The sequence below is a fragment of the Oryzias latipes genome, chromosome 17 (genome assembly GCF_002234675.1).
Source record: "Oryzias latipes chromosome 17, ASM223467v1".
Classification (NCBI taxonomy): domain Eukaryota; kingdom Metazoa; phylum Chordata; class Actinopteri; order Beloniformes; family Adrianichthyidae; genus Oryzias; species Oryzias latipes.
The window spans coordinates 24,311,819-24,338,766 of record NC_019875.2 but is presented as its reverse complement, the minus strand read 5'-3'; the positions used below and the strand labels follow the sequence as shown (position 1 = coordinate 24,338,766).

The 26,948-nt window shown below is 37.8% G+C and overlaps 1 protein-coding gene across 1 annotated transcript; it reads left to right on the top strand.

Annotated features, from left to right (window-relative positions):
- The first annotated feature begins 574 nt into the window (after positions 1 to 574).
- eif2b3 (eukaryotic translation initiation factor 2B subunit gamma) lies at positions 575 to 26,523 on the top strand. The gene is made up of 12 exons (XM_004079241.4): positions 575 to 884; positions 1,696 to 1,861; positions 3,297 to 3,454; positions 8,673 to 8,832; positions 8,917 to 9,028; positions 12,781 to 12,870; positions 15,165 to 15,295; positions 15,449 to 15,639; positions 15,777 to 15,839; positions 15,981 to 16,129; positions 21,979 to 22,082; positions 26,313 to 26,523. Exons 2-12 carry the CDS (start codon positions 1,714 to 1,716, stop codon positions 26,363 to 26,365), a joined length of 1,359 nt encoding a protein of 452 aa, XP_004079289.1. The 5' UTR covers positions 575 to 884; positions 1,696 to 1,713; the 3' UTR covers positions 26,366 to 26,523.
- Positions 26,524 to 26,948: the final 425 nt, after the last annotated feature.

Here is a 26,948-nt window from a genome sequence, read left to right as displayed (position 1 = left end):
AGCTCAATTTGCTGTTAAGTTTCAGCTTTGTGAATTACGAGTTTTCAACCTTGAAGTGTGGAGCAGTAGATGGGTGGGTGGCTTCTTCTGGCTGGTAATCTGCTCACACTACATTTGGTTGCTGAAACCACATTCCATCAGCAAAAGTGTATAAAAATATGTTTATACTTTTATTTTGTTTTTTATATACTTTTGTTGATGGAGTGCTTTAGTTTCAAACAAATATAGTGTGGTGGGTCTGTAGACAACAACTTCGGTTTGATGCATTGTTACTAAATCAAACTATACTGAACCAACAATCAATACAAATACATAAAAATCATCTTTTTTTTTTGAAGCATTTGATCAATTAAAATGTTTCACGTTATTATTATTATTATTATTATTATTATTATTATTATTATTATTATTATTATTGTTGTTGTTGTTGTTGTTGTTGTTGTTGTTGTTGTTGTTGTTGTTGTTGTTGTTGTTGTTTTTATTGCTGTTGTTGTTGTTTTAGCAGTAATTTGGGTGTACTGTTATTTACTAACCAAAGGTGGCGGCTGGAGGAACCACTTTGTATAGGAAACTGTTTAACTACGGATGAATTTTCCTGAACACCACAATGTGTCATCATGCAATGCTAGCTGTTAGCTTGTTTAAGCGTTTGCTGTAAATGACCTAACTGTTTAGCTTTATTTTAGTCAGGATCCCAGTCTGATCCGATTAGATGTTTATCGTCCATGAGTCATATTTAAATGGGTTTGATTTATCTGCAGAACGGCGGTAACTTTGATGGCTAGTTGCTAACAGAGTTAGCCAATTGACAGTGACAGGAACACGTCTTCCATGCGTCTGCAGCTCATTCCCCTACCACGCCGGTAATCAAAACAAAGAAACAGGTACGTTTGAAAGACACTTTTAATATTTTGAATATTTCTAAGTCTTTAATAGCATAACGGTCTTAACGTGTCATAAAAAACTGTCATGTTGATAATTCGGAGACTTCTCCCTGCTAGCAATACTTTACTTGGATTACCACAGATTTGTTGCTGTTGTTTTTATTAGTACAACTGAAGATAATTGAATCCTTCAGTTGGATACGGAACAAAAAAGACGCACAAATAAACGGATGTTTAATTTTTACTAATTTATCTCAATCACTTGACTCTCTTAGAGAGTAATCATAAATGTGATTTAAACTCTATTCATTGATTGATTTTTAAATTGTGTTTATACAAATGAGTTTAAGTTTAAGTCATTCTTACTAATTCAGAATCTACTTCCAAAGTCTTTTTCAGTTTACAATTCATTTGCTACTCAGTAAAAGCAGCAAATATATTAATAACTGATATATCTGAAATTAAACCATACATGTATATTTTAACTTCATCTAGTGGAGTTCATCAACAGTTTAAATCAGCTCAACCAACTTTAATGATATTTTATTTCCTCTTAAAGTTAGTTTTCCTTAAGTAAAAAAAAAATCATCCTAAGGGTTTAACTGAGTGGATGACATACTGTTGTCTTTGTTTAGTTTTTATTTATTTATTTTCTTCAGTAGAGAAAACACTAAAAGCATCACTTTTTGTACTGAATTTGTTGGAGAACGGCTCAGTATTTATAGTTCAGACTGTCCAGAATAGGAGTTTTGAACAATAAACATCATTTTAACCCTTGTCCTTCTGTGTTGGTGGTGACTGTCCTCCATAGCCCGTTGCTGCAGACATCATGGAGCTCCAAGCGGTGTTGATGGCGGCGGGTGGTGGTTCCCGGATGACTGATTTAACATACAACACCCCTAAAGCAATGCTGCCCGTTGGCAACAAGCCCCTCATTTGGTATCCCTTGAACTTGCTGGAAAGGGTAGGATTTGAAGGTGAGGGCAAAACCAAAGAATATATAAACAAAAAATATATATTTATATTACAATAAGAGTCAATTAGCTGTTCCATCCATACTCTTTCACCATGGACAAAAAATACCCCTTGAATTTACAGGCTCACTGAAACCACCTTCAATTTTTCTATATAATTACTTGGAAAATGATCAACCAGTTTTTATTTTATTTTTTATTTTTTTGCATGTTTAATATATTAGGACATACATTTGCTATAATAGGAGAAAAGTAATACAAAGAAATCGCTTGTACATTTATTTCTAATGATCAACAACTTTAAATGCTACTGAACAGAACATTTTGTATTCTTTAGACTAACAAAAAATAAAATAAAATGATGTAATACGGCAAAAGGTTTGTGTGAATAGTGATAAAATGACAATTGACTCTACAAGCTTAAGCTAAGTTTCAAAAGAATGGCTTGAATGCTTTTTTTCTTTAGTAAGATCAAGGTTTTGCAAAATCGATTGAATAATCTGAAAATACATTTTGTATAGATGTACAGGCTCTACAGCAGATCTCAGAACAGAGATTTCCCTCCATCGGTTTGACTTTAGATTACACTTTCCACAACACACCTATAGAACTATGCAACACATTTTACCGAAAACTATTGCATTTTTTACATTTAGATTAGTATGTTGCTTCCCCTTTATCCAACTAAACCATTGAAATCAAAATATTTATTTACCTTATTGTATTCATTGTAATATGCGGAGAAGTAAAACTACATATTGATAGTTTTGTGACCGTATTTAAAGTGTAGCTTCAGCTTAACCACCATTTATGGCTAAATCGAGCTTTAGTACATTGACAGTATTCCGCTGTAATGCTTACTGATAGCTCTGCTGTCAAGTCCTGTCTTTACATCATCAAGCACATTCAATTTAATGCTTTTATCTGCGTGTCAGGAAATTTGTATCCATTGACTGGTGTGAATGTCCACGTTTGATTTGTGAATGTCCACATTTGATTTACAAAGTGGATTTTTTTTTGTGCTGCAAGTTTTTAAATCTATACAGGATCTTTTCCTGCAGACAGTAAGCCAGACTGTTTGTTGTAAAACCCTGTAGTTTCTTACTTACCTAAATAAGACTTGTTTTCAATGCGTAATCATCCTGTGTGGCCGACAGTTAACTGGCTGCAGCCTCCTAACCAAAGCTATGCAATTAGATTTTACTGGCCTGTCACAGCTAGAGTGAAGAAATCCCCATTAAAAACTATTTATGCAGATGGAGCTGAGTAATGTAGACAGACTGGTATGTGTTGATTGATATGTGCATTCAAAAGGCTGGAGGTATAATCTCAGCTTCGATGGAAGATGACTGATTTTGCCAAATTAGATTTTAAGTAAGCAAATGCATTTGGCAACTTTTTCTATGTAAAAAAAAAAAAATCATATCTGTGTTTTCAGAGGTCATTATAATCACCACAAAAGAAGTGCAGAAGATGATGAGCATGGACCCCAAAATAAAGGTGGACGTGAAGATGAAGCTGGATGTGGTTTGCATCCAGGAGGATGGAGACATGGGCACCGCTGATGCTCTCCGACACATTCAGCAGAAGATTAAGGTGTGTGTGTGTGTTTTCTTGCATAGGTTTAGTGGAAACTTGAGTTTTGAGTCGTACGGTCATAATAGTTATTTAAACTCAATGTTGGTATTGTACATTTTTTTCGTTTTGTTCCTGATTCGATAAATAAGAAGGGGAGGATTAAACCATCATCAACCACAGTTTGAACTGCTCATAGGTTACAGGCTTTTATTTTGTAGGATTTTCACTGACTGTTTTTATGGTGAATCTGTTTGAGAACTCGCGAAGTGGCTCTGAAAATAACAAAATAGGAACACAAGCGCCGCATAATGTGAATAAAGCTGATTGCTGTTGCAGAGTGAATGATCTTCAGCTGAAGACCAAAGATAAAATAGCTGTACTTTAGAGTGGTGGTGTAAATCTGAGAAAAAGCAATAACTGATTAAAAAAAAGATACATCTGGGTCAAAATATTGATGGAGGATGAAACTGGAGCATGAAAGATCCTGCAGTCTTCATTACCAGCCAACATCAATGAAAACTATGAAAGATAAACTCAGCAGTTATGCTGGTGTTGCAGGTTGTTTTTCTTCCATCCAAAGCCAAGGAATGGATGAAAAAAAAGTACTGATTTGTGTCTTGTGATATTTTACTTTGTTTTTTTTTTTCCTTTGGACCACCAGATTTGGTCTGTATTTGTGCTGAAACTCTTGAAGCTGTTTTCATCAGTCCTGCTGCAGTCTCCTGAAGTTAGGGAGCATTATTGTACTCTAACTCACTTGGATTATAATCCTTAAATTCTGCCTGGATTTCATATAATCTCACGACAATCCGCATCTCCAGGAGCTTAACTGCATTTTGCAACTGTAAGCCTTTATTAGGAAAGGCAGTGTTTTATTGAAATCTATTGCTCCAGACCAGGGCTGCCCAGCCTGCCTTTTTAGTTTTTACTGTTTATTTTTTGGACTTTTTGCTTCTTATTATCTGTATCAGGTGTGTATAGTCAATCAGAATGATGAGACACGTGAGATTAGGTAATCAATAGAACTGGAAAGTATAGGCAGGGTAGTAGAGCCTCAGGACCAGGGTAAGGCAGCCATTGTCTAAACAGCAGCCTCTTGTTTTCTATTAAAAACCCAAAACAGGTACACAAATTGTCTGCATGTCACATCTTGCTGGGCAGCCCTTTTTCCACTGAGGAGCTGCAGATGCACCATGATTGTGGTGTTCAGGTACCTCTGATCCAGCTCATCAGTTCTGCAGAGACGTGATGAGTTGCAGTGATTTTAACAGGAGCGGGAAGCAATAACAGAGGAATTCTGGGCTGGAGTTCTCATGAAATATGTGCACTGAATCCCTAAACTGGATTTAAGATGATAATTAATATGATCCTCCCTTGGAAGATGCATATTTATGGATGTAATTTACAAATTGAATTTCTTGCTCTTTTTTTTTTTTATTCTGTTGGTTTAATCAAGATTTTTTTGTGTGTGTATTAATGAAAATTCCATCTTTGTTCATTTTTGTCCTTTGAAAACTGTTTTTCATTACCAACTATTTTGGTTTTGAAATGACAATGTTTACTTAAATTAATTGAATCATAAATGTCCATAATCTTGATTATTTGTAGATCTAAATCAATAGCTCTTTTAAATTCAACAACTCACTTGAAAGAGAAATTATCTTGTTTAGAAAACGGTTAAGTTCTCTTTTTCACACCAGTGAGTCAAATATTCTAATATTTATCAGTAAAATTCATTGATGTGAACTTTGCAAATTATGCTAACTTGTTTAACATATTTTGCATTACTAATTTAGATACAATTGTGCCAAACGTCTAACCTAGGAAGTAATTGTGTGTTTTATTACTCAGAACAACTTTGATCTAAATCATTGCAGACCTCTTTTAGGGGGAACCTTCAGTTTCTTCTCTAATATGATGTCAACTTGTGGGGTTTTCAAAATACGGGTGTTCTGGAGGCTTGTTTTTTATGCGTATAAATCTGCTCAAATAAAAACACATTTAGGAATACAAGATTGTATTTTTGTCTGTTCATAATCATACATTTTCCACATGGAAATTTTTTTAAATGTTTTCTTTCGTGTCTTTACAGATTGGTGTTATTTTTGCTTTAGATTTCCTTGATAGATGCTCGGTATGTCAACATGTGTGCACACCAAACTGCACTCCTGCTCCTGCATGCTCCCAGGGAGAAGCGTTCAGGTCCTAATCCCTCAAGCATCTCGCTAGATTAGAGGCATTGAGTTACAAACGCTCACACACTGCATGGTGACGAGTGAAGAACTCTACCCCATCGCAGCATGGAGATCCATCCATCTGTCAGACTCATGCATCGGCACAGGGCAGACACTGAAAAACAGCCTCATGTCTTCACTGAGGATTTGGTGAAAGCTATCAAACAAAATGCTTACAGGAATCAGTGTAAACTTGAGGTACGTCATTCCTGCCGATTGCTGAAAAGAGAGATTACTGGCGGCATACTTTATTTTTTCCTGACTTCAAACAGTTCGCTGCACAAATCCAGACGGATGCACTGATTAATGCTCCGATCTTTCACAATAAGCTCAACTAGTGAAAGGAGGTCTTTGCAAGCACTTTGTGCTTCGCATGCTTCAAGCCTTTTGACATTTCCATTATTTTTCCCGCCTAACCACCTGGTAAAATGAGTCGGCATAAGCCAACAAAACAAACTTTTCTCTATATGCTCTGATTCAGAGGTTCATCTGTAGCAAAGACATGTTAGTCTGCTAGTAAAACTTTAGAGTAGCAAGGAATAAAGAACGGCTTGGGAGACAAAGCGGAGGATTTTCATGGGAGGAACTCGACAAACATACAAGACTCAACTTATTTCTTTCCATCTTTTTCTTTTTTTTTCTTTTATTAAGCTTATGTTGCATTAACCATCCATCTGTTGTCTCTTATTCTTTTTTTGTTAACCTGCTAAGGCACAGTATAAGAAGACAAACCCAGGTACTATATGGTTGAAGCATTAACATAAAATCGCTTCTGCAGCGATTGTAAATGAGGATTAATGATTAAAAATATACATTTTGGGAGTTGCTACTGTTATCAATGCAGGAAGGGTTACGGGGCAAACAATTAAAGGCCTTAAAATTGGGCAGTTTTGGGGAAAACAATATAGAAAAAAAGCTTTAAGAGAAGAAAACATCAAAGTTTATAAAATTGTGTAATTTGTTAGGAGTTTGTGGCTGAAATTGGTCACCATTTGGACAAGTATGTGACTCTCTTTTTGTTGTTGTGTGTGTGTGTGTGTGTGAGCATCAGTGTGTGTGGTCCTGACCTGTCCACTGATCCTGGCTGTTGAAAGGCCAAAGTGTCTCTGTCTCTCCAGCTGACTCCACTCTGCTGTCGCCTGTGTGTGGCCTATATACAAGCACATTTGTGTCCATTGATGTCTGTGTGTACATGTGTTTGTGCACGGAGTCACACGTAGCTTTGTGCGCTCTTGTTTCTGAACATGTGTGCACGCTTGTCAGGGAAGCTGAAAAACCTGAGTCTCTGTGTCAGTTGATGTCCTGCAGACACGTCCAGCGTTCTGTCGCCAACAGCAGGTTAAGGTTGGATTTAAATTGAGGTCAACTTGGCGACCCTTCGCCGTCTCTCTCAGTTCTCCCTTTTACGCGCACAGAATAAGAGCCGAGTTTTCATTAATCAAATTACAGACATTTATTTAGTAATCTGCATTTCTTTGAAAACCAGAAGTTTTACCTCTCGGTAGTTGCCTCCATCATTCCGTTTTCATTTCAAAATGTCGAAGACTAAAAAAGGAGCTTATCTCTTGCATGTGATGCTACATACAAACAAGGGATGCCACAATTTTCTGTGTAAAGTTACACCATTGAACCCAGTCGTGGGGAATGTGAATGGTTGCATCCTTACCAGAACGTTTACGAGGAAAATTTCAAACAAGTGTGTAAGAAGGATTTATTATTTATTGTTTTATTTTATTAAACCAGGCTTAGAATAAGCCAACTAAAAGGTTTTTCTTTGTTGTTACTTGCTTATAAGCAAATTTTAAAAAGAATGTTTTCTGAATATTTTCGTTTTTTGTTGTTGGTGTTGTTGCTGCTCTGAAATACACAAACTGTGACCTAAAGATCAAGTTTGAAGTGAATCATGGGTAACGTGAATCGTTGCAATGATTTTACCTTTAATAAACTTTTACTTTAATAAATGAAACTTCACTCTAAGTTTAAATGACAAAAACTGCCCCCCCCCCAGTCAGATTGTATTACGATACACATATCAGAATGTGTTTACATCCATTTGTTTCAGTATTTGCCTTTTTTCATGAGTTGCCTGGTGGTATTCGGTTCTGTCTTTCCTGTCACACACAGGAAAACAATGTCTCTGTCATTAAAGCTGCTGGCGCTAATGGTGGGATTAGTTTCTATGCTGACAGCATTCATCACTGGACAGGCAGATGGATACCGCAGACACACAAATGTTGGGCACGCCCACCAAGGAGCACACACGCTCAAGTGCAGACATGTGGCTTCCATTGAAATCGGTTAAATTGACTGATCAGAGTCTGTTTTTATTTTACTTTCTGCGTATGTTGGATTAGGATTTGCCACTTAGAATTCATCTTTACAATAAAGGGACTTTAACAATATCAGTCGTTTGTTTTAAAGCTGAAGTTCAGGATTGCAGAAAAATATTCGTTTTACTTTTTCTTAACCGTTTTTTGTTTTGTTTTTTACAGATACTGTAAATAATTGAAATGTTGCAGAAACTAAACAAATCATTCTGCTGGGTTTTTAACTTTTATGCTGATTTAATCAATCTATTCTAAAACTTTTCTTTTTTTTTGTTGTTGATTCCTTAATGCTAATTTTCTTAAAACATTACCAGTAACAAGCAATATTTTATAAACTATTTATAATACTGCACTGCTCTTAAACTAAAATACAGAAAATAGTACAAAGCAGGCAAAAGTATAATCAATGTAAGTTTGTACTTTATTTTAAGAGATTATAGAACAGTTTGTTCTCTCTGCAGTAAACATTTTCACTAAGGCCCCCTTAAAATAACCGAACCTGCTTTAGTATAAACTTGTTAATTTATTTAATGTGTTTTTTTTTTTTTTTTACAGTTTTCCTGAGTTCCATTAAACAGTTTTATTGTTTGTTTGAGACATGCAATCATATTTTACACCATAGTAAATAAACGATTGCTTAACCGTCACATTTTTGTCTCCAAACTTTCTCTCCAGACTGACATCCTTGTTGTGAGCTGTGACCTGATAACGGATGTGGCGCTTCATGAGGTGGTCGACCTTTTCAGGGCCCACAATGCAACACTAGCCATGTTAATGAGCAAAGCCCATGAATTCACAGAGACTGTCCCGGGGCAGAAGGGCAAGAAAAAGACAGGTAACAGGAAAAAACAAACAAATCCCTTTTACAAACGCAACTTTTTTTTAACGTTCTTTTTTGTCGACTTGTCTGGCATTCAAGCGGAGCAGAGAGACTTTGTGGGTGTGGATCAGTCAGGGCAGCGGCTGCTCTTCATGGCCAATGAAGCAGACCTAGAGGACGGCCTCTCCCTTAGGAAGTCTGTCATTAGAAAGTAAGTCAGCTAAAAGGTGATGACAAATTTGACAAAGCATGCACAGTTTTGAATCCACAAGATAATGTGTCACCTTCCCGTGAAATCCTAATCAGGTCTGTCTTGATGCTCAGCTCAAGTGGTATCAGGTGGATCAAACTGATTTGAAACCTTTTGCAACGAAAAGGCCTCCAACATTTAATCGCATTGTTTTTTTTTAAATAAGCTAAATCTGTACCTAAAGTTGCTGTTGCTTGTTAGAAGTCGTCCTTGGGCTCAGCATATAACTGTGCCAAGGCTTTTACTGAAGGTGTGTATGAGTGTGTGAGATGTTAAAGTAAATTCTCTGGGTGGATTGTCCTTTCTCAATGCTAAAACACATGGAAGTGTGAGAGCGGGTGTTTGGGAGCTCGTAAATACTTCATGGAGCCAAAGCCACTGTAAATTCTGACCAGAGCAGCTGCTCGGCATGCTCTGGCACGCAGACTTTAGAGCCACACTAGCACGTCTACCTGCTTTTTGTGTGTTTGTTCTTTTGATTTTAGCAGCAGGGCATACAAACACAATTTGTCAATTTCCAAAAATAATTTCAAGGAGACTGATTCACAGAACCTGTAAATAGCTGCACCTTTGTTATTTTTGCAGTTAAGGGAGTCTTAGTCCAAATGATTTTGCTGTACTTTTTGAGGTTACTGTAAATTTGATGGTAGCTGATGGGTGTATACTTGTAAAGCACTTTTCCACCTTCCTAAAGACCCAATACACTTTATAACCTACAGAAATGAAAATTCTCTGATGGTGGCACAACCGCTGTGTTTTAGTGATCTTACTAACCGATAAGATTGAAATATCCAAGATTGCTTTGCAATAAGGGATTTTTTTCTTGACTAAATGTCTCTTTATTTGAATAAACTATAATGCCATGTTAAAGGAATTTCATCTTAATCCTATAAAGCTTTAAACCATAATTGCTTTATTTTTACTTTATTACTTTCATAATTATTCGTTTACCTCTCTTCTGAAAGCAATCCATCATAGATGATGTCCCGCCCACTCCATCGCCATCTCCTTTGTAATTGGTTAACTTTTCAGCGTGAGATAGTAACAGTGTTTCAATTGGCTTTCTGTTTAAAGGTTCAACCCTACATTTATTTAGACCCCCATCATTATTTATACACAGACTGGTTTAAGGTTTTCCTGTAAACCAGTACAATAAAAACAGCTTTCCCAATCACAACATGGCTTTAAAATGTTTTTTAACTTCTTTATGCAACATTATAGCAGGATCAATGTTTTAAATATAAAAGGAACCCATAGTGTCTTCTCCAAACATTTTCTAAAAAGGTTTTTAATTTTTGAAAAATTTGACAAAATAAAACAGATTACATCCAGAAAAAAGTGTTTAAAGCTTTCCCTAAGAAAAAAAACTAGTGAAAGCCCTGTCAAGTGTCTTTTTTTGCTTTCAAAATATGGTTCATTAAAGCCAAATCTTCCAAATATGTTTAGTTTCTGAGACCTATCACTTTCTAAATCTTACTTGCAGTGGTTTGATTCTCTTTCATATTATTGTCTTTATTAGCTGGAGTGTGCGAGGTTTTTATAAAGGAGCTCATTTGATCAAAGCAAATCTTGTTGTATTTTAATTTTTAAACATATTCATAAACAAAAATAATGATTTATAAACAAATTAAAGAAAAGAAACGGCAGGATTTTCTACAATTTCAATTCAAGTCCACTCACAGCAAAGCTTACTAATAGGTTAAGGTGGTAATGTGAGTTTGACCCTTAAATAAAGGTTAAATGATTTTTGGAACATAAATAAAAAGGGGATAGAACTGTTAGCTGCATCTGACTTTTCTGTCAGTGAACGGCCATTTTTTCAAATTAATTTTATTTATAAAGCACCTTTCATGTCAAACAGACAGCTCAAGGTGCTTTCCATATAAAACAAACAAGAATACAATAAAACCAATCCCCACACATGTAATAAAATAATTAAATAAGCCCCTCATAATAAAATATACAAAAAACAAGCACAAAGAAAAGAGAAATGACAGAGCTAAAGAAAAGAGAACCCAGAACCCTTCTCAGTGAGATGCTGTAAAGTGGATTTCTGTGAGGAAAAATGCCCTTTCAGGCCATTTCAAATCCCTGCTCAGATGAGCTTGTTGATACTGAAAGGTGCGTCCTTCTCCTGGGAGGAAAGGTAATGTGTTGGGAAAAAAATCTAATTTATCCGCAACAACACAAAATAACATTTTGTTTCTGCTGGTTTAAAGAAAAGCAGTTGCACAGTCTTATCGCATGGGCCGGCCACCTGATTATGACTTATCCAGAGTTTTTGACCGCCTGCCAAACGGTGATGTCACAGGCTGGGTGTTCCTGTAATATTAACACCCATTCTGCTCTCACAGAGACATACACGTGGGAAATGATATGTGAATAAATACATTTGTTCATTTGACAAACACCTGCAGAGCAACTCAGTGCAGGACTTTTTTTTTTTTAATCCTTTTGAATGCAATACCTTTAAACAGATAAACAGACACACTCAGTTTGATTCATGGCTTCAGCATCTGGCTGTAAAATGTGTGTGACCGAGCAATAGTCCTCTAGAGTAGCTCTGGTTACTAGAAAAGACGGTGAGAACGAATTAAGGTAAGAAAAGTGATAATATTTCAAACCTCTTTAGACCGTTTACAATATCTGCCTGTTTCCTTTAGATCACACTGACTTATCAAGTTTTCCAATTTGTTTTTGATAAATCGGGTATAAATACAAACATGACCTACACCCACTTATACGCCACAGTGTAACCCAAAAATATATTCAGATCACAGATTTAAGGGAAACGAGTGATTGTGGCTTCACATTTACCCATGAGCAAAAATGTTACTACCTGCTTATTAGCTCAAAGGTTTCATTTAAGTCCCACTTCGATCTTTGATCTACTTTAAAAGCGTGCCCAGTGGTCTTTTAATTGGGATTATGCCAGTTTTAGCCAGAAATCCAGCTGTCTGTTTAAGCGGAACAGGGAGCTTGTGGCCCTCCCAACATATTTCCTACATAAAAAATAAGATTTTTTTCAAACCACATTTTTTGTCTGCCCCTGATTTGAATAAGGAAATACTCAGAAAATGCATTTTTGAGCTTCATTTTCTTTATGATAAAATAAAGAAAATAAATTGCCACAAGAACATGATTTTCGTCGGAGTATGTTGTTAGCACCACGACCTACAATCACCAGCTAAATTCTTCCGCTTTAACTGTGAAACTGCATTTAAACCTTTGTAGACATGACAAAGTCATGGTGTTAGTATGTAATACAGAGAGAGTATTTAATTTGTATAAGTTTAATTCATGGATGCTTAAAAAATAATATAGCAGTACTTGGCAAGGGTTTGTGGGTATGTATCAAACTTTTAGTGCTCCTTTAGAAACAACGCACCCCAAAGTTTTACTATGGAAGGATTGAAAGGGGAAAAAGGAAGAAGACAGGTAGTCGGAGAGGGTGAAAGATTAATATTCTTTCTTTTTTTAGTTGAAACCTGGAAAGATGGCATGGTTTCCTTTTGCTCACGCTCCATAAATGTCGCCGTTAAACTCGGGTCACTGTGTCTCTGTACGGGAATGAGTGAATGCATGTTTGCGTGTTGTCCATTAGTTCCCATAAACCTGCTCGTGGCAGCATCAGTAGCTGGAAGATGACGATAGACAGACGTCTCTGTTTTCTTGATTGATTGATTGATTTATTTGTACTCTCTTTCTTGCAGACATCCCAGAATGCACATCAGAACAGGCCTAGTGGATGCTCACCTCTACTGTCTGAAAAAAGCTGTGGTTGACTTTCTATCTGAAAACAAGTGAGTAAAAAACTTCAGACAGTCTCAGCAGTTCATCTTTAAACTTGATCAACGTTTCTAGAAGTTACAAAAAACTGTTCTACTGACAATTAACAACTTGTCAACAAACTTTCATCCGAACAAAAGGAGGGCGTGTGCCCCTCAGTCCTATCGACTTGAACTCTCAATCCCCGGTAAATCTGTAGCAAGGGTTAAGCGTAGTTGCATGGCTTTGAAAATGCTCTGTGAGCTGGGTATTCCAGCAAGGTGTTAATTTGTTTTACTATGTGCCACTGAGACAAGCTGTTAGGCCTTTAGCCTCTGAAGTGAAGCAATGGGACAGGAAGTGGGAGGCTGCCTGGACTCCAGCGTCTTCAGGTGGACAATCAGCCTGTAAAATGCAGTTTCTGTTAAAGTTTAAGAGGTAATTGAAAACAATAAATATTTGTTTTTTTTAAAATAAAATAGAAAAAATTCAAGTTCACCTTTTATCTTCTTTATGGTAACAAACATCTAAATAAAGGCAGATTTGTGACAATTATGTAAATGGATGAGTTTCTACCTTTATCAGATTGTGCTGCTTAACTTTCTAAAGCAAGTAGAATGGGGGTAACCCCATTTGTTCTGAAAGTATTTGCGAAAACATTTCATATAAAGGTGCTTTACCAAGATAAATCATTTCAAAATTGAATGTTAGCCTGTAGAGGGTTTAATCTCATTTTTCTTTGATTGCAAACTGTAACGTCAAATCCTCATTTCTCATCCTCCCGTTGATGTTTTTGTTAAACAGATGTAGATGTAAAATCTTCATCAATCATTGCATGACTAATGCACCTTCTATTGCCACCATATATTACGTCCAGTTAGATGACTCATTCTTTTCTTCAGCTTCTTTCTTGGACTTTCTTTTCACTGCCCCTCTCAACCTCTCCTGCTTCATCTCCGTTCTTTCTCTGTCTATCGCTGGAGGAGAGAAGTAGACAGAGTAACTGTTGTTTTTCTCCTGTTATTCAGATGGAAATTCTAATCTCCCTTTAAAAGAGAGTAAGTGAAGGAAAGTTGAAGGGGGGCAGGGTGGTGTGGGATGGTGGAGAAGAACACTGATTGTGGTGCGGAGAGAAGAAAATCGGATGTTAATTGAACAGAATTAGAGGTGATGGTATATTTTCCTCCAGTGTGCTTCTATTTAAAAATTGATCGCTGTTTTATTGATCCCATAAAAAAATGATGAGACTATATTCCAGTGGATTTGAGCAGCCAACTATCAGTTGGTTAGCCAGCGGTATAACTCCCAGACTTAACAGTTATTGTGTTTTGGGGCAAGATAGCCACATGAACCCCAAATGTTAATTTAGAAAAATAACAAACAAGGAATAAATCTGTAAATTCTACTAATTAAATTATCTTGTAAATGCTAAATAATATAGACATCCACTTGTATGCTCAAATCCATTAAGCAAAATGATGTGATGACTTCACATGCACAGCAATTTTACCAAAAATATCAGCGGATGATGTCAATCAAAAGTTCTACATTGACTAAACTGCTTCAACGGCGGTGAACACAACAATGCTCCTGCACAAAAAATGGAAAATTGATCGCTATTGCAAAATGAGCCTGTGCGATCAAGTATTGCAAAAGACAGCGTAAACTGCGATAAATGGTTACCTTTATGTTTACACACTTGCATAAACAGGGAAGCCTTTAATTTTCATTTAAGTGCACAATACCCAGTACATTGTTCTTTATTGTTGCCCATTTTAGTTTTAGCCAGTACTACCAGAAAGGTAGAAAATTGTTCTTTGGTGTGTTTTCCCACCATACAAGTTCTTTCCAGTCTCCTATTGAAGTAACTTTCTATGTAATTTATGTTACCTTTTTTTTTTAAACAGAACTGTTGCAGTGAAATGAAAACAATGCATTAGTTATTTTTTGTTTTCTTGGTTTTTGCTCGTTGTTCATGTGTCGCAGGTCATAGTGTCATCGCAATAGTTTTCCTCGTATCGTTCAGCCTGACTAATTATTAGTCTGCAACAAACTCCAAGGGGTAAATTGTAAAGCATTTTTTTGATTAAAAACCTGAAGTCATTAATTACCCAAAAACAGGAGAGACTTTGTGTTATATAGTAAATAAAATAAAGACAATCGGTTGTCATTATCAGACATCTGAAAAAAAATCAAAATCCAATATTGAAGATCCCTTGTGAAGTAATTTATCTTTGCAGTCACAACAATGCACTTTGATAAAATGTCATCAGCTTCACCTATTTTTAGCGTTACTGTTAACTTCTTCTTTCTTCTTCTTCTGTCTCAGGTCCATTTCATCGATCCGTGGAGAGCTGTTGCCATATTTGGTGCGTAAGCAGTTTTCCAAAACAGCAAACTATGAGAAAATAAAAGACGACTGCGAAGACCAAACGCAGAAAAAGAGCTCTACAGACGACGGTAATCCTCTGCACAGAAAATCACATCAGTAGCTTAAATATTGCTACCTGGTTTAGTCACCTCTCAATTCTGAAGGAGAGGCAGCCAAATTCCTGTTTCTGATGTTGCTTTGTGTAATTCTGACATTCATGGTGGTTCCCTTGTTCCCGTCAGAGGTTGTCATCTCATCACGGGATGAATCCCTCCTCCAGCGAGCCCAGGAACTCTCCTGTTGGAATGATCATCGTGGGGACATGAGTGAAGCTTACCATGGAGGAAAGCTGCGCTGCTACGTCCACATTATGGAGCAGGGACTGTGCTGCCGCGTTAACACGCTGGCTGCTTATATAGAGGCAAACCGGCTGGTTAGTGACAAATGACCCCGTTTACAGTCTGTTCAAATTCTGTAAAGCACTACTCCTAATAGAAGAACAGATATTTTTACTTTTAACTCTTAAAAGGCCTTTCTTGGAAGATGTTGTTACCTTTTTTTCATGGTTAGGCTCCAAAGCTGTTTGAAGAACCAGCGGTCCACCCATCTTCAGTCATTTCAGAGAGATGTCAGGTATATGTGACACACAAACGATCTGACATACTTCACCTAACCAAGTCCTATAATAATTGCCCCAAATCTATCACTCTGAAATGATTTGTATGTCTACTGTTTTGTTTCTGATCCACATCACTGCTTGGATTCTCCCCTCAGATGGGATCAGACAGTATCATCGGGGCTCTGTGTCAGGTGGCGGATAAAACCTCCATAAAAAGATCCACGATTGGAAACTCGACCACAGTAAAAGAAAAAGTCAAAATCGCCAACTCCATCATTATGCATGGAGTTGCTATCGAGGAGGGGTAAGAACACACATTTATGTACCGGTACATATTGTCAAGTATAAGAATGTGCCTCAGAATAACCTTTATAAAGTCATAAACTGTCACTCCTACTAGAAATTATTAGTAAATTGTCACTGTGTTCCTGGAATTCTTTCCCTTTTTAGTTTAATCTTCACTTCTAATTTTTTAAATTTCAGTTGGATGTCAGATTTTATTCAAATATAAACAGAACAATGGCTATTTTTTTTTTAAATCCCAGCAGAACCTTTCACCAGTTTAGTCAGTGCTATGCTAATGGTGTGTGGGAGCCTGTTTGTGCATCAGGGCAGATGCTCACTGATATGTGTGTGTCTGCTGATAGGAGGTGTAGGTTTTGTTTTCTGGCCTCTCGCAGGTCAAACAGGGATCATCGTGTTAACAAAGCATGTATTGGTGTGCAGCCAGCCAGAGACCAGTTCCAAACAAACAGAGCTGCTCAAGTGAAGCACAACGTCCGTATATTTCAGTCCACGTCACATTTACACACCTTTATCCAAGTTTCACCCTTGTTGTACAATTAGTGAAATACCTTTGACTCCTAATGGTTCTCTAAGATAGGTCCGTTTTTAATTTTTTGTGAATATGTTTAACTATTTCTTTTTTGTTTTGTTTCTTCACTGAGGAATCAAATCATTGTTTTTAAATTGGGACATCTGTGTTTATAGCTTAATAAGTGAACTGACTTTGTTTGAATTTTTTTTCTGGTTTTAAAGTGTTTACAGCGACTAAACTCAAAAAGAATGCGTTAAAAACTTGTATATTTGTTCTGTTTTATCATTATTATTTTTTGGGGGAAATCAGGAGTTCAGATCATGATTAGTTACATCATTTAAACTGCTTTGAAGTTTGAATTCCACATTTACGACCAAAGCCAAGCCTAGGTGGGGAAACTATAAAAAATATATTTGTCTTTAAATACATAGATACAGTTGTCCCTTGTTTATCGTTGAAGTTACATTCAAAAATAACTAGTGATAATTGAAATCTGCTAAGCTGTCATCTTTATTTTTGATAAAATGTTCACATTTTCACACTTTTCTCTCTTGTTTAATCCTCAAAGTTCAAACCTAAATAGAAAATAAGTCCAGTATGACAAAGATCTGCTCACGATTGTAGATTTTCGTAAAATTGGCGAGATGAATGCATCCTGTACAGGAGACAGGAGGGGATTGATTCACAGTGGTCTACAGCCAATCAGGAGGCAGAATGCGCTGCTTAAAAAAGAATCCACCAAAAAAAATCTGCACAGACAGTGGTGCAAAATGTCGAAGCGGTGCAAATCTTGCTCCAGGCTTTTGCTTTCACAGCTCTACTCCGATATATGAAAGACTTGATGTCATATACAGTGGTGGACAAAATTGTTGGTACCCCTCAGTTAAACAAAGTCCACAATGCTCACTGAAATGACTTGAAACGTTCAAAAGTAACAATAAACTAAAATTTACTGAAAATTAAATCACCAAAATCAGCCATTACCTTTGAGTTTTTGATTAACAGAATTATTTTTAAAAACAAACTAATGAAATAGGGCTGGACAAAAATGATGGTACCCATAACTTAATATTTTGTTGCACTACCTTTTGAGGCAATCACTGCAATGAAACTGTTTCTGTATTTTTCAATGAGCCTTCTGCACCTGTCCACAGGTATTTTGGCCCACTCCTCATGAGCAAACTGCTCCAGTTGTCTCAGGTTTTCGGGTGTCTTCTCCAAATAGCATGTTTCAGCTCCTTCCACAGATGTTCAATGGGATTCAGATCTGGGCTCATAGAAGGCCACTTCAGAATAGTCCAACACTTTTCTCTTAGCCATTCTTGGGGGTTTTTGGCTGTGTGTTTTGGATCGTTGTCCTGTTGGAAGACCCATGACCTGCGACTGAGACCAGGCTTTCTGACACTAGGCAGCACATTTCTATCCAGAATGCCTTGATAATCTGGAGATTTCATTTGACCTTGCACAACTTCAAGACACCCTGTGGCAGATGCAGCAAAGCAGCCCCAAAATAGAACTGAGCCTCCTCCATGTTCACAGTAGGGACAGTGTTCTTTTGGTTGAATGCTTCATTTTTGAGTCTACGAACATAGAGGTGATGTGGCTTACCAAAAAGCTCCAGTTTTGTCTCATCTGTCCAAAGGACATTTTCCCAGAAGCTTTGTGGCTTGTCAACATGCATTTTTTCAAATTTCAGTCTGGCTTTTTTATGATTTCCTTTCAACAGTGGTGTCCTCCTCGGTCGTCTTCCATGAAGTCCACTCTGGCTCAAACAACGACGAATGTTGCGATCTGACACTGATGTACCTTGATCTAGGAGTTCAACTTTAATGTCTTTGGAGGTTGTTCTGGGCTCTTTGGATACAGTTCCAACTATCCGTGTCCTCAATTTCCTCAATTTTCCTCTTCCGGCCACGTCCAGGGAGGTTGACTACTGTCCCGTGGGTCTTAAACTTCTAAATAATATGTGCCACTGTCGTTACAGGAACTTCAAGCTGCTTAGAGATGGTTTGATAGCCTTTACCTTTACGATGTTTGTCCGAGCCCCTGGCTGGTCAAAGTTTGACTTTCAACGTGCATATAGTGTTTTGTATGTCTTAAAAACGTGCGTAGCCATGCGTGAACGTGAGATTTCAACATGGAAGCCTGAAATGTGCTTTCACACAAGTTTATATAGAGGGCGTTGGTAACGTTCTTTAGATGTGGATTGGTTCGATCAGCTTTTTAACTGGAATTCCTGATCAAGAGGAGAATAATTTTGGCCTGAAATTTGGATTTTAATACTTCCAATTCACAAGCTCACTTCCTTTTATCTCAATTTCTTACGTGGCCTCTGCCCATCCAGGCCTCAACACCATCTTGCTCTCTTTCTGTCTCTTGCCATCCCGTCTTAAGCCTTTCAGGGTCCTCGTGCTGGCTGGGGACCCTCATCATGACCATGTAGGCGCACGCACAAAGCCATGAAAGAATAAGAGAGCTGGGAGAAGGGAAGAAAGAAGCCGGGGGGAAAGTGAGCTAGTAGGCAAGAAAGAAATTGCAATTCTTTCTTTTCTTGCTTTGAGGACACCGAAGGAAGGAGAAAAAAGAAAAGAAAGAGCCAGTATGAGGGGATTAGCAGACCCCAGCCATGTCGCAGAAACCCCTCACATTTCTGGTTTCTTTGTTTGCAGCTGACCAGAGCTTGTTGACAAAGCTCCGCATGTTTGAGGAGAAGGATACTAAGGGTCAACTTTATAAGGGGGCTGGCACAGGAGGTGGGGGTGGATGTGTGTGTTTGTGTACGAGTGTGTTTGTGTGATAGAGAGGGAGGATGGGGGGTCATGACAAGGAGGAGCCCTGGTGTTAGTAATTAGTGGTGTTTCAGCTCTGAAGCTTCTTTGGTGGTCTCTTTCTCTCTAATGTTACAAAACTCTGAATCTTGTAATCTCCCATCACCAAGTACTGCCACCACCTCCAAGGTAGTCACTTAAACACACACATTTCCCCACCCCCGCAACCCCCTTTTAGTTCCAAACAACCTGAAAAAAAAGGAGCCGATACAGACCCGTGTGTGTGTGGGGTACGGAGGGCCAAATGTGAGTGCGTCACTACCTGGGCAAGACCAAAATGTGTTCTCCGCTGGGCTTCCCGAGCAGCTGAAGCACACACATTCTTTGCCCCGTACTCATTTACACACCCCTTCACAGTCAGCCGACGCCTGACACATAAGACGGTCTGTGTGTGTCTCCAAAAATTTTACGGTGATGGTTTGGATGAATGCGAGCATGGACGGAGGGTTGGCACTTCCAGTTCAGGTGGGAACACGGTCCAGGGCCAGGAAGGTCTCGACATGCAAAACACAGACCTCTGCTTAATAAATATGCTAATGTCTTGTCATTAAGTTTGCTCGATTGGATAATTCATAGTCTTCACAGCAGGTGGGGAGGTCATTGAAGGAAACAGTCTTGGCTCTTTAGTGGTGGCACTTTATTCAATCTGGTTGAAGCGTGTGTGTGTGTGTCTCAGAATGTGTGTGTAAAATCTAAGATGACAGGTAGCTGAGTTGAAAAATAATTTTTTGACATAATTGTGCCACTGACTCACCCTTTCTAGGCGCTTTAAAGACCCACTCAGAGGATTTTCTTTTTGAGTTTTTAACATGTTCTTGTGGCATTTTTCTGATAATCGAGCGCATATATAAAGAAAATTAAGCTTAAAATTACATTTCTGAGTATTTCTTTATTCAAGCATATTTCTTTATTCTGTGAATCAGGAGCAAAAAAAAAAAAAAAAGAAGTTTGATTCATTTGATTTGTTATGTAGTGGGCGGGACAAAAGTACCCCCTTTATCAATCCACTTGTAGAGAACTACATCCATGTACGTCTTTGTTTTCCTGGTCCGAACTGCCATATGGTTCAAAACTGTACGGCTGGATAGCTCCAATATTGCTCACCTTTTGTGTTGCACTGCTAATGAGAGGTTGGGGGTGTGAGGGGCTGTAAGCTAGCGGAAGAGTGCGTAAACAGACAGCTCTTAGCAGTGGGGAGGGGAAGGCGGGGCGGGTGTGCTCCGTGCCAACAGCCCCGCCCACAACTCAGATGCCGATTTCTGGTGAACTCCTGCACCTCTGCAGAAACTAAGTACTAAAAAAATGACACCGTTTTTTGGCCAAAAACAGCATAATCACAATTAAAAGACCTGAGAAACTTTTACATTAGATCAAAATAGGATCAGAGTGGGACTTTAAAGAGATTTCCCTTAGTGTACACAACCTTAAAACTGCCTTATGGCTTGTTGTTTCAAATGGATAATTATAAATACAAGTCTTGCACGGTGGAACAGTGGTTAGCGCTTTTGCCTCACAGCAAAAAGGCCCCTGGTTAAAGTCCCGGCTGGGGGGACCTGAACCAGAACATCAATGGGGGACCTTTCTGTGTGGAGTTTGCATGTTCTCCCGGTGCATGCGTGGGTTCTCTCCGGGAACTCTGACTTCCTCCCACCGTCCAAAAACATCCTTCATAGGTTAATTGGTCACTCTAAATTGTCCATAGGTGTGAGAGTGCGTGGGTTTGTGACTGTGACCCTGCGACAGACTGGCGACCTGTCCAGGGTGTTCCCTGCCTCCGCCCACGAGTGGTTAGGATAGGCTCCAGCAGCCCCGTGACCCCGAAAAGGGAAAAAAACGGATTTGAAAATAAAAAGTGTTTGTACTGTTTTCATTTGCAAAAAAAAGTAAAAAATGATATGCTGCATTAAAACATTCAAAGAAGTCTGATTTTGTTTTTGCATCGTTTTTGTCAAGGACCCCCTTTGGAGGTTTTAATGTTTTCTCTGTCCGTTTATCTTATTTGCCTAAAGACAACAGTGCTTCATCCGTTTGTATGGTTCAGTCATTCATACAATGAACAAGCCAACATCCCACAAAACAAACAGGGTTCCTCTAAAATTGTTAGGAAAAAGCCCTAAAATGAGTGACAGGAAAAACAAAGAATTTCCCGGAATCTATTCCTGTGGACCGCTACACGAAAATCTGGTGCCTCAGACGCAAAAGGAAGGATATGAAATGAGGTGCACCAGATTTCTGCAGAGAAGCCCAATTTAAAAATTACCAATCATGTAGCTTAGGGGAACCAGGAGTCTGAATGCGTTTTTTTTTCCCGTACCAAGCACTTCCACATCTGGTTTCACTTTTCTCCTCTCCACCTGAAAGAGTGCTAATCTGTTGATGTTAGCTCTCCAAGGTGCACAGACAGACACCTCTGACTGTGGAGGTTCAGTGTGCAGCAGAATCATAAACCAATGGATTAAACAAATATCTAACGATTCTTTTTATTTTGTGTCTTTGTGTGGCTTCCAGATGCAACATCCAGGGCAGCGTGATCTGCAGTAATGCAGTAATTGGCAGAGGAGCAGACCTCAAATATTGCCTGGTTGGAAGTGGACAGTGGATTGAACCAGAAGGTGAGACGCTCCAACTTAGACTTTAAAAAAAAAGGTCTGTTTTTTCTGCTTTTCTCCACTTTTCTAGCATTTCATTATCTGTCATCGGCACACGATGTAAAATCTAGTAACAGCCCACTTCCGCAAATGTTACACTGATAACACTTTTCCCCTTGACGCTAATAGATATTATATCCCAAATGTTTCTCAATTAGTAGAAAGGTTTTTTCTTTTTCTGTGCAGAAGAACTCCAGCCATATTGAGGCTTGAAGTATTTGATACGTTGCTTAGAAGCGTATGACTTCGTCAGAATAGCGTAGTATCTGCCAGAGGGAGATTTTAGCTGTCACATTCTGGCATTTAAGGAGGTACAGAGAAATGACATGGCACAGAAAAAAGGATCCAACTCTTCTCACTTCAGTTGGCACTAAATTTAAACTAGACAGGATGGCTTACTTAGACATAAAACAATACCGCAGCAGCCAGAGTAAACAAAAGAAGAAGAGAATCTTGGAAAGTGTGTCATCGGCTGCTGTATAAAAGTTCATAAATGTTTCTATCAGAGTTTTGTCATGTGCAGTTTCTGTTGTTGCCATTACTTCATGAACTCAGTTCCTCTCTCTGACTCAATCATAGAAGGTGTTAATGAACGTGTGTGGTATCCGTTTAGAAAAGCTAAGCGTTTGAGCCGACAAGAAACGTTTCTCTTTTCTAAAATCTGACTTGACAAAGTTTTTTTTTTTTAAGTTTTTTTTTTTTTTTAATTTCCTTAATCCTCTTGTCCCCAGAGCTGGCTGTGTGTGTGTGTATATACATGTGTGTATGTGTGTCACATTGATGGAGAGGTTAGAGAGCAGGGCCAGAACAGGACCACCCGGAATTCAACAGCAGCAGCCTGCAGCCACATCTACACACGCACACACACACACACACACACACCAAAGAAAGAGCAAGCGAGCTCGGCTGCCAGGCAGAGCGGCCTTACCGACTGAACAACAGGCTGCCCAAAATACAAAATATTTGAATTTAGGCTAAAGCCACACTGAAATCAAACAGTGGAGGCCTCTTTCTGTCAGATTTGTACACATTTGTTTGAGGATTAATTGAAATGTATACAGTACATAATATATTATATACAATATATAATATATAAAGGTGCGAACAAATTACAATAAATTCGCAAACTTTTTATTTTATTTTTGTCTGATGCAATAAAGCACAAAATATTTATTAAGTTTTATTTATACTGAAATATTGACCAATTTTAACACTTTATCCAACAAAATACTTTTTTTTTGCCAATTGACAACTTATTTTTAAATCCATATTTCATTATTTGAATAATATGTATTTTTGTGTTTTTGTTAAAAACCCTAATAAAAATGTTTTTTTTACTTTAATTTGATTTTTTTTGTCTAATCTACTGCAAAGCTACACATTTTTCTTGTCTTGTTTTTTTAGCAATCGTTTTTTTTTTTATGTCAAGATCAAAAAACCGTTTTTTTGTTTTTTTTTTATTCTTTCTGCTAAGCAGTCGAGCGGTTGATCATTTGCTGTTGAAGACATTACACATCGACTCTACTGCTGAAGCTGTTAACAGCCAAAGACCACCCTGAAAGCCCGAGGCACACATGCAAACACAAGCATCCGTACACAATCCTTCACTGCAGTCCACTGGGTGTTGATGTTTAAAGATACATCCCCCTTGTCTGCACACTTTCACAAATACTCACCTGCTCTGCTACAATAGTCAAACGAGAGGGAGCAGAATTTTCCTCCCACACTCCCTCTGTGCGCTGAAGCATGCTCTGCTTTTATGGCGAAATATCAGTATAACATCTGTATTTGGCTCAATGTAAAACAATCCGGCATTCTTTTCAACATACAAGACTTCCTCTTTGAATCATGTCACCACCCCGTCAGGAGAAATATGTAAATACATATGGTTTTCATGCATCTGCAGTCTAAATGAGTTTTCTGGAAATCACTTGATACACACAAAGTATCGCTTCCTCTCTTTTCTTTCCAGTCACTCCCCACCTTTTACTTCTCCTGCTGTCCTGTGCTTCATTTGTCCTCTCCTACACAAATCCTTGTATAAGCTCGTTCTAGACTTTGAGATTCCTTCACACTAAAAGCTGTGTGTGGAGGGAACATTGCGCTCTGCCATCATTTGCTTTGGAACCAGACTGGTGCTTGGCAGATGGGAGGGAGAAAGGAGGGTATCCACGGTGGAGTTGTGGCTGTGCTCCTCATCCTCGGCTGCATATGGGTTAAGACGGAGAAAAGTTCACTCTGTCTAAATCCTCATCTGCCTCTTTTGTAAGACTCAATGTAGCAATCGGGGAAATGTAATCCTTGCAACATTAAAGGTCTCAAAAGTGATTTCCAAAAACTCGAATGATCAAACGGGGAATGTGCATCATCTCATTAATGCTTCGATATATCTTTCCTGAAAAGCAGTGAGGGTTTTCTATTATTTACTGTATGCAGAGTCTGAGATCTGTTGCTGTTTTTGTTTTTAGCCCCCCTGATAATTACAGGGTTGGCATTTTATGGGAAACTTGCTGGAAAATCCACTTCTGGAAAGGTCTTCATCCTGAGAATCTGTCAAGTGACTGCTTTATGATAGTTTCTTCTATTGCCCCATGACCCTTTTAGATGATTACTATTATATGTTTCATAAAAGCTTACGCAAAAATGGCAAAAAATCTTTAACAGAGATGTTTAATAAATGAATGACCTTCACTTAAACATCTGCACCTGGATACCGTCTTAATGTTTACACCTTTCCTTTCAGGGACAACAGTCAGGTCTGCTCTGTTTCATATTTTTATTTTTATTTTTTTATAATAAATTATTTGTTAAAGAATGTTTTAATGTCCTTGAATTTAACACTATTCAAGATTCAAGATTCAAGAACAACTTTATTAATCCCCGAAGGGAAATTTAGGGAAATGTAGTTAATATTAACCATCTGTTAATATTTTGTTTTATATTGTTTTATATTCTTATGTGTAGTTTCTTTTTTTTTAAATCGGTTTTAATTCTTTAATGACTTCAACCTGGCAGGGGACTACAGATGGAAATTAGCATGTGGCTATATTCTAAATTTGATTTTGACTGTTCAGTAATATGCAATGTCCCTTTCTTTATAAATAAATATAAGAAAATATTAAAGTAAAGATGAAATAATGATTTTAACACAAGTTTAGCATTAATACATATGTTTTAGCTCTAATTGTTCCATTTTTCTTGATTTTTGTATAACTTGTAAATGCTTAAAATCTATTTTACGAATGGGGAAAATAAACAGTTTAGATAACTTCACATGTAGAGACAAAAAAACAAGAACCAAGTTATCTCTTTTGCTATATTGATCCTTTCTTTTTTATTTTCTGCATTTTAAAGCAAGTTTGGTTAAAATATTATCCTGTTATCATTTTAAATTAACTAAAGACAGAAGGTTATTTGGATATTGGCATGATAACCCAAAGTGGTAGTAATATGCAAGAAAAACACAGTTGTTAAGAGCAGCTACAATAGATTAAATATGTTTTCACACTTTTAGAGGTTAATAACCAACCTGAAAAATTCTTAAGCGCTTTAAATTTTAAATTTTATTTGCCAATTTCTGATACTAACGTCGATTTTGGCCTGCACTGAGTTGAGAGTGACACATTAGATATGGACAAAGCAGCCCACAAACACTGAAATAACTTCAATCTGCCTCTAGTTTAAATACATAGTTGCATTTTAACAGATTTCTTTGAATACACTAGTGTCCTGGAAGCTTTATTAAGTTTGGAAAAGAGACAAAAATTGTTGTTTTGTAGGAGGACCCTGGACTTTTACATTTTTACCATCATTCCTAATGTTCCGATCAGTTTGTGATGGCAGTGGAAGAAATAATCATGTTTTCAAGGCTTGCAATAGAAGAAGCTAAGCTAAATTTGCATTTGTTTTATACTTTAGTCAAAACACTAAATGTTAAATTAAGCTAAATTAGCTTAAAATCAATTGTTTTGTTTACAATAAATTCAATGCATTATATTTTCTCTTTATTAGTTGTGTAAGTGGATGCATAGAGAGGTTTTTTAAAATCTACACACTATTATTTGATGCCTCAAAAGTATCACACATTTAGGATTATTTTTTTCTGTCATCCTGCCTTTGTCTTTGTGCAGCTGGAAGCTGTGCTGTTGATGTCATCTTAACCGCTTCCCATTTATAAATGTGTCTCCTGTTTAGCCGAGAGGACTAACGAGGTCATCGTTGGAACGGACCAGCTGATGGAGATCTAGCTTCTTCTAGGGAAAGAAATGGCCTCCTTCGCTGACCCAGAGGAAAACAAATTCCCCAGAGTTCTGAAGGATTGACAGTGCTGCTCTCGCTTCTTTTTTTTTTTTTTTTTTTTTTTTAAGCGCTGTGTTCAAATAAAGGCAAATGCGCTGCTACTTACTGTGCGTTGTTTTCCTGCTTTCACTTTATATTGTGATTGACAGCACGAAGCTGGCTTTAACAATCGGTGACTCCCTCAGTTATTATCAGGTCATTACTGACAGAGCTCAGCTTCTTGGTTTACAGGGTTCCAACAGGATGGTCTAACTGAAAGTCAGTAGGTGTTTGCACATGCATGCCGTGCAGCTGTGAGGCCAGAGGCGGGAGAAGAAGCAGTGGGAGGGGTGACCACTATGGCGTGGGGGTTAAGTTTATTTGTACACAAAAATGGTGTATATGTTAGGCCTGGACCACCCAGCTCGATCCTGTATCAGTTCGCACCGACACCCCGCCCTCACACTCAAAAACACAGACAGCAGAGAAGGAAACTGACTCGCGCCTGGAGCTTTTTTTTTTTTTTTCCCTATCATTTTCCCTTTTCTGCTC

Excerpts from the sequence above, each read along its gene's own strand:
- eif2b3 (XM_004079241.4), top strand. The coding sequence starts at position 1,714 with ATGGAGCTCCAAGCGGTGTTGATGGCGGCGGGTGGTGGTTCCCGGATG. Across the intron at positions 15,840-15,980 it reads TCATTTCAGAGAGATGTCAG|ATGGGATCAGACAGTATCAT; the intron begins GTATATGTGACA and ends TTCTCCCCTCAG. Across the intron at positions 16,130-21,978 it reads GGAGTTGCTATCGAGGAGGG|ATGCAACATCCAGGGCAGCG; the intron begins GTAAGAACACAC and ends TGTGGCTTCCAG.